This window comes from Mixophyes fleayi, chromosome 5, assembly GCF_038048845.1.
Source record: "Mixophyes fleayi isolate aMixFle1 chromosome 5, aMixFle1.hap1, whole genome shotgun sequence".
NCBI lineage: Eukaryota > Metazoa > Chordata > Amphibia > Anura > Limnodynastidae > Mixophyes > Mixophyes fleayi.
In genome coordinates, this window is record NC_134406.1 from 208,824,802 (window position 1) to 208,840,902 (window position 16,101).

General features: G+C 43.5%; 1 protein-coding gene across 3 annotated transcripts in view; it reads left to right on the plus strand.

Moving 5' to 3' along the window:
• The first annotated feature begins 7,954 nt into the window (after positions 1–7,954).
• METTL4 (methyltransferase 4, N6-adenosine) overlaps positions 7,955–16,101 on the plus strand; it is an 83,788-nt gene continuing 75,641 nt past the window's right edge. For all 3 annotated transcript variants that reach the window (XM_075213374.1, XM_075213376.1, XM_075213375.1), the window contains exons 1-2: positions 7,955–8,457; positions 11,788–11,850. In XM_075213374.1, the coding sequence (XP_075069475.1) occupies positions 8,167–8,457; positions 11,788–11,850 (354 nt within the window). In that variant the 5' untranslated portion in view covers positions 7,955–8,166. The remainder of the gene's footprint in view (positions 8,458–11,787; positions 11,851–16,101) is intronic.

Here is a 16,101-nt window from a genome sequence, read left to right on the forward strand (position 1 = left end):
TCAAAACACTATCACATTTTATATCAATATAGTGTGGGGGAGGGGGGAGGGGGGGGGGGCACTGGTCGCCACCGAGACTGAAAGAAAAAGAGAACATTCTTCCCAATTATCCACACTGTTCCCCAACCATATCCTTCCTTTTTAAGAGTAGGAACAAATAAATAGAAGAGGGGCAATGAGAGTTTCAGAGGAGATTACTGCTTAGATTCCCTGGGAAGGGAAACAACATCGAGAGTCAAGAGTAAGGCCACCTATGAACCTAGGGAGTATATTTAGGAGGAAGGAGATGGTACAGGAGGTAAGGAGTTATAAGTAAAGCCAAGAGGCCCAAACCTGGTGAAATTTATCATCCTTATCATGCAGGTGGTATGTAATCTGTTCCATCCGGGCAATAAACCAGCTATAGGATCGCAGGGCCGCCATAGTGGGTGGATCAACTTGTTTCCAAGACTTAGCTACTAGGCAACGCGCAGCATCCAGGACATGGGAGGCCAATTTTGCAGACTCTCTATCATCCTCAATCAAAGGGTAACAGAGAAGAAAAGACCATGGGTCTTTCCGGACAGGGCATGGAAGGAGGGAGGAGAGGAGGGTCCTAACTCGGTCCCAAAAGGAGGATATTTTAGGGCAGGACCACCAGATATGCAGAAAGGAGCCCAGCTGGCCACAACCCCGCCAACATAATGGAGAACTAGAGGGGAACATTTTAGTGAGTTTGTCAGGTGTATAGTACCACCTATAGTATACTTTATATGCGTTCTCCTTTACCAAAGTGGAGATAGAGCTGGTGGCAACTTGATCCCTTATGATTTCCCAGCAATCCTCCTCTGGGGGGGGCAGATCCCTCTCCCACTCCCTCTCATGCCAACCGCCCGGAGGTAAAATTACATTGAGAATTAAGCAGTAGATAGAGGAAATCATGCCCCTACCCAAGGGTGAGGAGAGACATAGGGATTCAAAGGGAGACCTAAGAGGGGGGAGAGGAGCCCACCCGAGGAGAGAGCCCACAAAGTGTCGTAATTGGAAATACTCGTAGAATTTAGGATGGAGGCTTGGATATTTAGAGCGTAGGTCATCCCAGGAGATAAAGGCCCCCTGAAATAATAGGTCTCCAACAAATCGAACTCCCACAGTGACCCAGGGACTATAGAAGGCAGAGGAGAGCCCAGGAGGAAAGGCAGGGTTACCCCAAAGAGGTAGGACAGTAAGAGAAGACACTGGTATCTTGAGATGGGGTCGGCAGGTCTCCCATATTGCAGCTGAGAATAGAAGGGTAGGGCATTGGGAGGTAAGGGGAGATCTAGTTTGTTTTGAGAGACCCCATATACAGGACAAGATTGGAAAATTAAGATAAGCGGATTCGATGTCAAATCCTTCAGTTTTTAAGGTAGCCGATGAGATCAGTGTGTTCCATTTTGCCTCACAGACCTTCCTTAGGTTGCATGCATTTTCCACTGCAACAGTGCAGCCCTCCATCATTGCTCGGCAATCCACAATTATCAAAATCTTTTGCAAGCCATGGCTAACCTTCAGTGTCAGCAAGAGGGTCTTGAATGTACTGGTTTCATTGTCATAGCCAGCAACCTTCTTTATGGCGTCTACTACATGCAGAAAGTTTGATCGAATGGTAAAGTTTTCCATCTTATGCAAAGGGGTAGCTATTCTGGCATGTAACAGTAGCCTTCCTATTTCTTGAAGTTTCTGATGGATGTACTCATGTTTGCTCTGATCCAACCCAGGTGCATGAAAAAAACTAAGGTTTTTAGAGGTCAACAAGGATACAACAGTTTCAAATTTAAATAAATGATTTTGCACTTCTCCATTAAAAATAAATGATTGTCATGATTGTCATCTGAGCTTTTACACAAGCTTGTGACAATAAGAGTTAGTATGCCATAGGGCATTCCTGCACTCTGCACTATTCTACCCAATGGTCGAAGTATGTGTGTGTGTGTGGGGGGGGTGTATATGGTGGACCATGTTCTGACCTTTATGGTGGCTTATGACAGGGAGAGTCAGGGTCCAATATATTGTAAGATTCCTGTTCTATGCACCCTAAAAGTGGGAGGCATCATTTGACTTCTTCAGAGTTCAAAGCACAACCCCTCCAGTCCTATTGGAAGAGTGAACACACTCTTTATATCTTGCGGAATATGTTTTTCAATGTTTTCTTCTGGGTAGAGAGAACATAGAAATCATTGAATCTTTGCACACTTACATACTGCAAAAGAAGTTATGCAGAAATCTTTTTGTCTAAAATGTGACAGGTCCAACATTATAATTGTTTATTATTTTCTCCAACAGGTGACAAATTTATACATACAGATCTTAAATGTACTGTAGTTCTTACAATGGACAACTGAAGTAGCAAACATCACCAACTTGCCAGTAACGCCTGCCCAAATGATAAACTTTATTTTTAGGGCAAGAGCCTGTTGTAATTATTCTCTTTTTTCCATCTCACTGGTAAACCAAGACATGTATGGTATACAGAGCCGCCATCAGGGAGTACAGTAGTATTAGACCCAATAGCAATATGGGGCCCCACCAGCCCTAGGTCCAAATAGTTTAATTAGGGGAGGGGGGCCTCCGGAGTGAATTAAGAGATTAAGCTGGCTTATTTCTAAGCAACAGCTGCTCCTGAGATATGAGGGGTGGGGGGAGGCCTCTGCACTGAATTAAGGGATATAGCCCCTTTTAGGCAGTACATCCGTCTCCACTCCCAATATGTGGGGGCCCCATGCAGTGTTTGACTGGGGCATGAAGGGCCCACAGGGGGAATACAATGGTAGAGGCCCACCAGAGGAGGTGTGGCCAGCCACTAGAGAGGCGTAACCAAACAACTAGAGGGGGTGTGATAAGCCCACGAAGGACAGCTAGCACCATAGTGTAGTGTATATAAAGAATGCAGTGTATTTATAAAAAGTACACAGTCTTGGCCTGCCCCTTAGATTGAGCAGAACAGAATCACCAAAAATTGTGATTGTCCCACTAGAATCAGAACATTTGATAGACTGCCCTGCTCCCTCCTATCTGATCTTGTCACTTTCACCACCTGTGGCTGCTGGTTTCTTTAGCTGAGGCTTGTCTGGATCCTGGAATGTTGGGGGCCTAGTTGGAAAAAAATGGGTACATTCAGAAAATTCTAACCAGAGCTGTCATTAAATCAATAGCACCCACGATTAATAAGTTGGCCTTCCTCCAGCCCCAACATTAAAATAATAGTATTCCTATTTAAAAAATAGATCCATATCTCTCCAACCAACCACCACATTGAAATAATAGTATTCCCATTTAATAGATATACCTATTTCCTTCCCACCAAACAGCCACAGCAATAAATTAATAGTATTTACATTTAATAAATATACCTATTTACCACAACTGTCACTGCCATTAAATAATTCATATTCACATTAAATATATAGATCTCATTCTTCCTTAACTCACCCCCACATTCAATTAATAGACCCCAAAGCGACCCCATCTTAAATGAATAGTCCCCACTATTAAATTAAATTTCCCCATCATCACCCTACAAACAAAATAACACCCATTAAGTGCCACAAGCCCCCTGCGCCATTACACACACCCACACTATATTGCCACAAGCCCCCTGTGCCATCACACACATTACATTGCCACAAGCCCCCTGTGCCATCACACACATTACATTGCCCAAAGCCCCATGTGCCATCAAAAACATTACATTGCCACAAGCCCCCTGTGCCATCACCACGCCGTGCCTCCCTATGATCACACTGTTCCCCTTCATCACCACACTTAGCCCCATTATTATCACACTGCGCCCTTCATGATGCTTTTTCCCCCCTTCACCTGGCCCCTCTTCATCACACTGTGCCATACTGCTTTTGCTCCCCCCTTATTCACACGGTGCTATGCTGCTTTTGCTCCCCCCTTCTCCAGGCCCCACTTCATCATACTACACCATCTTCCTCTCCCCCCTTCATCACACTGTGCCATGCTGCTCCACCCCTTATCACACTGTGCCATGCTGCTCTCCCCTTCATCACACTGCACAATGCTGCTACCCCCCCTTCATAACACTGTGCCATGCTGCTTCCCCCTTCATCATTCTGTGCCATGCTGCTTCCCCACCCCTTCATCACACTGTGCCATGCTGCTCCACCCCCTTATCACACTGTGCCATGCTGCTCCCCCCTTCATCACACTGCACAATGCTGCTACCCCCCTTCATCACACTGTGCCATGCTGCTTCCCCTCCTTCCTCACTCTGTGCCATGCTGCTTCCCCCACCCCTTCATCACTCTGTGCCATGCTGCTTCCACCCCCCTTCCACACTCTGTGCCATGCTGCTTCCCCCTCCTTCATCACCTAGTGCCATGATTCTTCCCCCTCCATCACTCTGTGCCATGCTACCCCCCCCTCTTCATCACTCTGTGCCATGCTGCCCCCCCCTCTTGACTCCATTCCTTTACTTACCTTTCTATTGGCTTCTTCCATCTCTTTTCTTCTCTTCTGACTTCTTGCTTGCTGGCTCCTCTTTGCGCTGCTCCTCACTAAATAAGTGGGGCGTGATGTCATCATGCCCGACACTCAGTGCGAACGGAGCAGGGAGAAGGAAGGAGGGGCGCCGACGCCACGATGAGGTAAGTAATTTGTTTTATTTTATTTTAGCCATGCGGCATCGCTGGCCACAATGGAATACCCCGGCACCCCAGTGGGCCACTCCCCCCTTCTCCAGGCCCCACTTCATCATACTACACCATCTTCCTCTCCCCCCTTCATCACACTGTGCCATGCTGCTCCACCCCTTATCACACTGTGCCATGCTGCTCTCCCCTTCATCACACTGCACAATGCTGCTACCCCCCCTTCATCACACTGTGCCATGCTGCTTCCCCCTTCATCACTCTGTGCCATGCTGCTTCCCTACCCCTTCATCACACTGTGCCATGCTGCTCCACCCCCTTATCACACTGTGCCATGCTGTTCCCCCCTTCATCACACTGCACAATGCTGCTACCCCCCCTTCATCACACTGTGCCATGCTGCTTCCCCCTTCATCACACTGTGCCATGCTGCTTCCCCACCCCTTCATCACACTGTGCCATGCTGCTCTACCCCTTATCACACTGTGCCATACTGCTCACCCCTTCATCACACTGCACAATGCTGCTACCCCCTTCATCACACTGTACCATGCTGCTTCCCCACCCCTTCATCACACTGTGCCATGCTGCTCCACCCCTTATCACACTGTGCCATACTGCTCACCCCTTCATCACACTGCACAATGCTGCTACCCCCTTCATCACACTGTGCCATGCTGCTTCCCCCCCTTCTTCACTCTGTGCCATGCTGCTTCCCCCACCCCTTCATCACTCTGTGCCATGCTGCTCCACCCCTTATCACACTGTGCCATGCTGCTCCCCCCTTCATCACACTGCACAATGCTGCTACCCCCCTTCATCACACTGTGCCATGCTGCTTCCCCTCCTTCCTCACTCTGTGCCATGCTGCTTCCCTACCCCTTCATCACACTGTGCCATGCTGCTCCACCCCCTTATCACACTGTGCCATGCTGTTCCCCCCTCCATCACACTGCACCATGCTGCTACCCCCCCTTCATCACACTGTGCCATGCTGCTTCCCCCTTCATCACACTGTGCCATGCTGCTTCCCCACCCCTTCATCACACTGTGCCATGCTGCTCCACCCCTTATCACACTATGCCATGCTGCTCACCCCTTCATCACACTGCACAATGCTGCTACCCCCTTCATCACACTGTGCCATGCTGCTTCCCCCCCTTCCTCACTCTGTGCCATGCTGCTTCCCCCACCCCTTCATCACTATGTGCCATGCTGCTCCACCCCTTATCACACTGTGCCATGCTGCTCCCCCCTTCATCACACTGCACAATGCTGCTACCCCCCTTCATCACACTGTGCCATGCTGCTTCCCCTCCTTCCTCACTCTGTGCCATGCTGCTTCCCCCACCCCTTCATCACTCTGTGATATGCTGCTTCCACCCCCCTTCCACACTCTGTGCCATGCTGCTTCCCCCTCCTTCATCACCTAGTGCCATGATTCTTCCCCCTCCATCACTCTGTGCCATGCTACCCCCCACTCTTCATCACTCTGTGCCATGCTGCCCCCCCCCCTCTTGACTCCATTCCTTTACTTACCTTTCTATTGGCTTCTTCCATCTCTTTTCTTCTCTTCTGACTTCTTGCTTGCTGGCTCCTCTTTGCGCTGCTCCTCACTAAACAAGTGGGGCGTGATGTCATCATGCCCGACACTCAGTGCGAACGGAGCAGGGAGAAGGAAGGAGGGGCGCCGACGCCACGATGAGGTAAGTAATTTGTTTTATTTTATTTTAGCCATGCGGCATCGCGGGCCACAATGGAATACCCCGGCACCCCAGTGGGCCAGTCCGACCCTGGCCCCATGGCTGCCACCATTTGCTCCAGTCCCAGCCCCCCAGGTGTGCATCCTCCCAAGAGAGAGGCATCCAAATCCTGGACAGAGAGCCACGACAAGGCAGAGAGGCTCCCTGCAGTGTCACTGATGTCATGTAATTAATGATGTCACAACGCTGTGAATGGAAAGGAGCCAACAATAAGAAGCAGATAAGCAGAGAAGTAAGTAAACTCCTGCAGGGTGTAAATGTATCAAGCTGCGAGTTTATGGCGGGTTTGAGAAGTGGAGATGTTGTCTAAGGCAACCAATCAGATTCTAGCTTTCATTTTGTAGAATGTACTAAATAAATGATAGCTAGAATCTGATTGGTTGCTATAGGAAATATCTCCACTTTCGAACCCGACAGAAACACGCAGCTTAATACATTTACCCCCAGGAGTTAGCTAGAAGCTTGGTTGGAGAATGATTGGAGAAAATGGTGGGCGAAGGCAAATCTTGGGTAGAGGAAAATTTAAAAATGGGGGTAGGGTGAGAGAAGGAAGGAGAGGGGCTCTGCCTGTTACATTTATACTGGACTATGCAATTTCTGATGGCAGCCCTGATGGCATCTATGCATTCAGGACAATCTAAAGTTTAATAAATTGTGTTTTTTGTGCACATACGGTTTGGTGCAGCTAACTTTTTCTGTAGATTTTTTCAGAAGTATAGTTTCCCAGACAAAAGAGTGTGTAATAGAGATGTGATAACAGTATTATAGGCCCCTGGGCAAAGCAGTGCACTGGGGCCCTACATACACAACCACTTACAGGAATAAAAATGTTAAAGATTTTCTGTGTTGATTTTGTCTTGCTTATGTACAATTAGTGCACATAAGTTGTTTACGTCAAGGTTAAGATATGTATAGATCGCATGTACAGATGACAGCTGATACTGAGGTGATTAGTCCACTTAAACATTTCAATAAGGAGGATTTGAAGGTTCAGAATAAAAGTTTTAGAATAATATACTGAAAAATTGACAAGCCAATGGTGCTCCTATGGTGGCCCCAGGCAACTGCCCAATGTGCCCATGCATTAAGACAGCTCAGCTCAGATATGAATCTAAGGTGTGCCAAGATGGGGGTACATATTATCTTTGCCCAGGTCTGCCTTGGGGACCTGGCAGTAGCAGATTATATGTAGGGAGGAGCTAAATGGCATAGAAATAGGAACCAAATGGCATAGCTCCAAACATCAACATCGGACACCCATGCAGTTATATGGTATATAACCTAAAAAGTAACTATGTTTTTATTTCTAATTCAAGGATACAAATTCTGATTTTAGGACTACAGATCAAAAAAAAGATTGATCTTCATCATTTCAGATCCAAATTCTCTACTTTGTTTTTACCAAGCCATAAACATAAAGCGCACATCAGGTAAACACGTTCTAACATAATTGTCAATAGAGTGGAGTGACAGGTTTGCAATCCCGTGTTGCAATTCGCGATGCCTACCAGAAGGTGGCGCGTTTGTAAATCTTCTTGAGAACGAACGGAAACTGCTGCTACCAAGAGGGGAACGAAATAGCTACCGAACAGGAAGAAGTCTCTTCAAACATTCAAGCGGCAGCACCAGAGTAATATTATGGTGACACACGTATCTTTCATTTACGTCGAGCGGAATCATTCATAGACCAATGAGAGATCCGTGCGTCTTACAAATGGTTCTATTGACATTGCACATCCGCAGTGTGCCAGGTTATCCGCACTGAGCTCATGGCTGTGGTGTATGAGAGCTCTGCCGGCTGGCTGCTGGATGAGTTATCCCTGATAAATAAGTGGTATCAGTTTGGAGGAGGTCTGTGTACGGCGTCCGCTTCTATCTCCCACCTGGAGGAGAAAAACAGCAACACTAAAACACTATACAGTTTAAAGGATGATTTGTTCATGGTGCTGAAACCTTACTTCACATTGTATCCTTCCCCGGCAGCCACTGAACCCAGCACCCCAAGGAGCGACAGCCAAGGCAGCAACAGTGCCACACTCCAGTGCAAAGCTGTCAAAAAGGTACCTCGTTTTATGCTCCCTACAGAGACCAACCCGACCCCAGACATGTCACTTCAGCTTATCATGGGCAAGCACAGGTGCCCAGATTTAACAAAATATAAAAGTAATTGTACAGTCATTTCTGGAATACAAAATCACTTTTTTTTTTTACATGACTAAATATATGTAGGCTTTTTATTGTGTTTTTTTTAAAAGCAGGACATACACATGACAGTATTTACTATATATTTGCATATGTAGTACTTGTTGAGAATGTATATTCATGGAATAGAAATAATCTACACTAAAGCAAAGTTGGAATCTCCCTTCAAAATCCTGTGCGTGCCACCGCATTTGTACAATGGCATTTCATTTTAGAAGGGCGCAGTTCTCTTTCCATCTGATATCAGTCTATGTGGCTTGTTACTTTCCACAGCGTTGGAAAACAACAGTCACTCTTTCTAATTAGCTCTTAGTGTTCATAATGATATCATTGAAGGAACAGCTGGGGTATAAAAAGTAACATTTAACAGTCTTCTTGAGCACCTGGCCTTGGGGAATTGTGCTAGTTTTTCATGCAGATACACAACCTTTCCAAAGTACTGTTAATTATGCATGCATTAGCTATAAGTATGATGGATTTATGTCATCAGCACACATTAAATCTTTTTGCTCAGGTAATCTGTAAAATGTATTGTTTTCTGCACAAAATAAAGAGGCACAGGCTTTGATTCTCTCATTTTGACGTGTGTGGTAGAATTGATATACTTCAGGGGCTACCTGATATTCGGTATTTACTATAGGTGGATTCTCTAAACCTGAACCTGTATTTACTACTACTACTTAACTACTCTATGGGGGAAGAGATGGTGTAAGAGGAACAAGAGAGAAGATGGTGCAGGGGGATAGGTGAGAGGGACAGGAGAGAAGATGGTGCAGGGGGATAGGTGAGAGGGACAGGAGAGAAGATGGTGCAGGGGGATAGGTGAGAGGGACAGGAGAGAAGATGGTGCAGGGGGATAGGTGAGAGGGATAGGGGAGTAGATGGTGCTGGGGGATAGGTGAGAGGGATAGGGAAGAAGATGGTGCAGTGGGATAGGTGAGTGGAACAGGAGAGAAGATGGTGCAGGGGGGGATAGATGAGAGGGACAGGGGAGAAGATGGTACAGGGGGGGATAGATGAGAGGGGCAGGGGGGGATAGATGAGTGGACAGGGGAGCAGATTGTGCAGGGGGATAGATGAGAGGGACAGGGGAGAAGATGGTGAAGGGTGCTGGGTGAGAGGAACAGTGGAGAAGATGGTGCAGTGGGATATGTGAGAGAGACAGGGGAGAATATGGTACAGGGGGGGATAGATGAGAGGGACAGGGATGAGCATGGTGCAGGGGGAGGGGTAGGTGAGAGGGACAGGGGAGCATATGGTGCAGGGGAGAATATGGTGCATGGGAGGATAGGTGAGAGGGACAGGAGAGAATATGGTACAGGGGAGGATAGGTGAGAGGGACAGGGGAGAATATGGTGCAGGGGAGGATAGGTGAGAGAGACAGGGGAGAATATGGTACAGGGGAGGATAGGTGAGAGGGACAGGGGAGAATATGGTGCAGAAGAATAGATGAGAGGGACAGGGGAGAAGATGGCGCAGAAGGATAGGTGAGAGGGATAGGGGAGAAGATGGTGCTAGGTGTGTGGTACAGGAGAGAAGATGGTTACAGGGTGCTAGATGAGACGGATAGGGTAGAAGATGGAGTAGGGGTATATAGGTGAGAGGGACAGGGCAGAAGATGCTGCAGGAGGATAGGCGAGAGGGACGGGGAATATGGTGCAGGGTGCTAGGTGAGAGGGACAGGGAAGAAGATGGTAAAGGGGAATATGTGAGAGTTACAGGAGAGAAGATGGTGCAGGGGGAAATGTGACAGGGACAGGGGAGAAGATGGTGCAGGGGCTTAGGTGACGGGAGAAGTTGTTGCAGGGTGCTAAGTGAGAGGGATAGGGGAGAAGATGGTGCAGAGAGATAGGTGAGAGGGATGGGAGAAGACACTGCAGGGTGCTAGGTAAGAGGGACACGGGAGAAGATGGTGCAGGGGGATAGATAAGGGGTGTAGGGGAGAAGATGGCACAGGAGGATAGGTAAGAGATAAAGTGTGATGTAAGAGCTTAAGAATGGAAGCGTCTGGGATGCAGCCACCAATTTGAAAAAAGTTAATAATATTTTGTAGTGATAGATAAGGATAAAAAGACAAAGAGGAAAGGGGGACTATTAGAGGTTATCACAAATAAAATACAAGTAGTAATGAAGTATGGTTGGGAATGCATATACACAGATTTGGGGGGAGGGGGGAATCATGTGGGCAGAGTGAGGACAAGTGTTTAAAAAAAAATAATAAAACTAACATATTCCATTCCATTCACTTATATTTTCCATACCGCCACTTCTAAATTTCCGCTTCGACCAATTATTGCCCACAAATATTTTATGAAATATTTTATTCTGTTGACTACAACAGAAATTGGAGCTTTGAAAGTAGAAAGTAATTGTGTGGTACAAGAGGACATTTTATGTGTTAATTTTACTATAGTGCAAGTTGCAAGTGAAACCTATACTCAGCAACTTTAGCAGCTAATTGTATTTGTGTGACCTATCTGTATACATTGTTTACACTCACCTGTCAGCTAAAAGTCAAACTACAATAGAATGTGATAGAAGGAAAAGGTTGTAACCAGATGTAAGGCTCACTGTATCACAAACTATATATGGTATAGTGGAATTCCTATTGTAAAGTATAAGGGTAAGTCACTGTTCTTTTCTGTGACCATATAACAACATGAGGCCACAGGTCAAGTGCTTTTATATAGGTTACGAAACGTCAAGGCCATTTCTGACATCCTTTATTTCAAACTAGTAGATACATTATTCCTTGAATACCTAAGACAAAGACATTAAACATTTTAGTATTTTTATTCCCATTTTACAAAATTATGTTTTAGTATACTTGCATTTTATCTGCATTATGCATTTTATGCAGTGAGAGGACTGCTCTGCATAGCAGAGGGGCTTACTAGGTACATTGTGAGGACATTTTAAATAGAGGAATAGGAACAATGAAAATAAGCTGTAGAATTTAGGTACAGTGTATGAACAAGTATAAAATATATTGTTATTTTGGTATGGATGTTTATAAAATATAAGGGACACTAGTGAAATATATTGTCATCCTTAATGACAGGTGATGTCAGAGACTTAAAGATAAGGATATCTTGGTTGTTTATATAAGTAATTATACCACGTGTGTTTTATAAATATATAATGCCTATAAAATCTTGTTTCTAATGTTTGTTAATTCATTCTTACAGAAACGTAAACGATCAAATGCCTTTAATCAAGGGGAGTTAGATGCACTGGAGTATCACAAAAAGGTATTTTGTCGAATATATTTTTTATTTTTAATAAACAATTAAATACTGTATGCTTACACTATACAACCTATAAAGACATCATAGATAATTTGTGAACTGTGATATCTAATTTTATAGTCTAAATTAAATTTTAAAAAGTCCTCTGGGAATTAAAAGCATATGTTATTTTTTGTTATTGCAGAAAAGGTAGAAGTCTAAAACATGTTTAAAGCATTTTCAGAAGAAGTGAACCACTTAAAAAAATATATATATATACAAGTTAACCCATGCATGATACTCATGCATTCTAGTCAAATCAAGCTACTTAAGGTGTTAAAAAGGTTCTTGTCATGCATTTGGGCCTAGCCCAGGCCTCCTCAGGGGAAGAGCGTTACTTCCCGACGTAAGTGCCCTTTTTTAACGTGGTTTTGTCCACATGTCACCACCTCATCATTCTTCTCCATCACCTCATCCTTCATCTTTATCGCCACATCTATCCAGATGTCTATCCAGACACAGGGATCTCTCTCAGCGGTCCTGAGTATCACACTCCTCTCACTCTGTCACCCCCGGCAACCACCAACCACTCCCCACTGTCACCCCCGGCAACCACCAACCACTCCCAACAGTCACTTCTCCTTCAAGAAATATATATATATTTTTTTAAAATCTTTATAAACACTTTTAACAATTAACAAATTAAATTAACAAATTAAAAACATCTTAGTATACCAAATTTCAGCCCTTTCTGATTTTTTTTTTTCCACACACACTAAGAATTTAGTAGGTCAGTGTATAACTCCGCCCAGCAGGTGGCGCTGCAGCTTGGTTTTATTTTTTCCACACACACACACACACACACAGACAGACTAACACACGCCATTAAGCATTTATATTATAGATAGATATATATATATATATATATATATATATATATAGGCTTACATAACAAATCAGAAATCATTTTCCAGTGGATTTAACATTAGCTTTTTTAACATCCATTCTTTAAAGTAGTTTCCCACTTTACAAAAATCAAAATGACCCATATTAAAAATCAGAATTTAATGGAATTACTTACCTTTTGCCAAATTTTGATGCTGATTTGTTGTTTCCATTTCCTACGTTATGTATTGTTTACACTCCCCTTAAATGAGGTCACAGTCAGTTTTATATCAAGCCCAGTTTCATAGTTAAGTAAACAGAGTGGAATTTCAGAGTATCAAGTTATTTCTTAGGCATGCATATTTTTGACATCTGATTCTAATCTGTGACCAGTCACATCCTTGTATGTCCATAGCCTTGAAGACTGGAGGGTATATTTACTATACTGCGGGTTTTAAAAAGTGGAGATGTTGCCTACAGCAACCAATCAGATTGTAGTTATTTATTTAGTACATTCTACAAAATGGCAGCTACAATCTGATTGGTTTCTATAGGCAACATCTCCACCTTTTCAAACCCGAAATTAAGGTCATATACCCCAAAGACGGAAATTTGCTAAAGTCTGGTTTGAGTAAATCACAGGTTTACATACAATTTACTAAAGGCAAAACCCCACATCAAATATATGAGACGAAACTGGATAGTCTTTAACTGCATTTGCGGTTTGGAGACCTTAATGGGATACAAACTGCCCCATTTATCAAGTGCTGGTTTGCCAAACCGCTGTTGAGTAGTCCAAAAAAAAGAATGACATGGTTGTGATAAGTGATGCTGTTTGAGCTATTTTACCTTTACAGGAAAAACAACTTTTAATAAAGTAAAAACAAATGTCCCCTCACTTACATTCTATAGCAGCCAGCCTACTCCGCATCATCCTGGACCTCATGGCCTCATAGCCATGTCTTGTTTGTTTGTTTTTTGGTGCAAGTGCATACGGACACTTGTAGTACCACGAATGTGCACTATTAGTACTGCCCCCATTGGAAATAAATAAGTAATGTCCCTATCAGAAACAAATAAAGCCTTCATAATTATAATAATAATTGTTTGCCCCCATAAAATATACATGCTCTCCCCATTATAAATACTTTCCTAAAATCTACTTTCTTTGTTGGGCCAACACAACCCACTGGAAAGATTGTAATCCATATGGGAAACAGAAAAAAAAAACATGAAACGGCCTCTCCCAAAGAGCATGCAGTGCAAAATTAATGATGTTCACCGGTGAACTCGGCTAATTAGTAGCTGGGTAGCCAATCAGGAGCAGTCTCTCTTCTACAAGTGCCAATATGCAAGAACACTCATGGACTGTCAGTGCATCCTAGCACTTGTAGTGCCACAACAGTTTGCACTATATTTTGACAGCATTACCCTGGTACTTTATGGCCAAGGGTACCAGGCAGGGCTTAACGCTAGTCAGCATTGGCCGGGTGAGGCCTCTCTTGGTGTGGTGGACCGATCTTATTTTTGCCCTTGCCCGATAGAGGGTTGGACCTGATGCTGAATAGGCTATGCTTTTAGCAGGGGCTTTTTTTTCAACAACCTTTATTTTAGTGTCTCTAAACAAATGAGCATGGTGGGATAGTTCCCACCTGGGCCTGTCAAGACGGACAGTTCACTCTGCCAGGAACTCCACATAGGCAAATTAAATTAAGAAGTGAACCAGGTTTAGGGGGTTGCAAACCGTCTGGATCTGAAAACCGCATTCAATTTGTAGCGGTTTGAAAACCACATACTAAACCGTAGCTTAGTAAATTTCTCCCTAAATGTTTTTCATTAAAACTACATCAAAACACAATGCAGAGCAGTATGTGAAACCTGCAATATGACACTGTGTTTGAATGTGCCATGTGTGGTTATTCAAAACATTAAGCAGTCTCACTCTTTCAGCAATTTCTAGTTTGAATTAAGTGTGTGTTTGTTTAGTTTTGGAAAACAGTTTTTCAAAAGTGCATATATTTAATAAATCGCCCCAATTTACAGTTTATGTTGATATGCATTGCCATTCTACACTGTATTAGGTGTGCAGCTCAGCTCAGCTCTGTAAGATTTTTCTTGCAAGTGAGAGAATTTACTGTCCACATTTTTTGGAAAATAGACATGCAGGATTTCAGAAACATTTGCAGATTTCCCTGTGTAGGAACATGTTTAAGTAATGGTAGTATTACATTCCTATAATACCATTACACTGTGTATGTATGTGTATATATGTGTGTATATATATATATATATATATATATATATATATATATAATTATGGTTATGGAAATGTATTACCACCATTCCATGCAATGCTCCCACAAAGTAAAGCCTGCAAGTGTTCACGATGTAGGAGCCTTCATGTCCATTTCTCTGAAAATAGGGACAGTTTTTTCTTTCACAGTAATGGAAGAAGTCCTTATTTTGACCCGCAATGAACAGGGTGAGTATTTCTGATCCTGGGGATGAGGCTTTAATATAAAAAAAAATGTTATGCTATTTAACCTTTCATGCCTTGGGGTATTTCATATGTTTGTGACCATACCACGTCATAGTTTTGCTGTGTCTTTGTTTAAATTTAGATTTTGTAATACTATTTGGGCACCTTTAGTATTTCACATTGGGGTGGTAGGGGCAAGCTAGGGCCTTCTTTAATAGTATAGTGAGGCAGCTACCTTTTTATTAAACACTTGATTTTTGGAAAACGGCAAAATTGTCAAATCCCGTCACCACCTAATAACACACTTTTTTCCGTAATCCTTCCTATAGTTGCTTATACCCAGTTAATACAACTATAGAACGTTTATTGTCCAGTTCTCCAAATTATAGATTTTAAAAAAATATACTTAATTTTCATTTAATTGTTCATTTATTTTTAGAGAGGAAGGCTGTCTCAAGTTTCCCCTATTGTCAATATTGGTATAGTCTGTATAACATGGATCTATCAACACCTAACATGCCAGCCACTATTAGTTGCAGATGACAGAGGAGGATGCACGTGTAGCCACTGTTTATAAGTGCAGATTTGATACAAAGCACACATACTGTTAAAAATACATGTATCATTAGGGGCTTGAGTATGAGTAAATCACAAATTAATTACCCCTGAGATAAGTGATAATGAGCAGCAACCAACAGCAAATTACCGTAGTGGGTCGCATCGGCATTGTAGTAAAAATGAATCCTTATGTTCCAGATACAAAAAAGGGTTCTTGGTTAAGAGCAGTGACATTAAGGGGAAACAGCGTTTCCTTTTAAAAAAAAATGTGGTAGCATAAATTTTGCTGTAACTACTTTTTGGCCAATATTGTTTAATAAAATGTGATGTGGTAGAATTGAGCACAGTAGTCA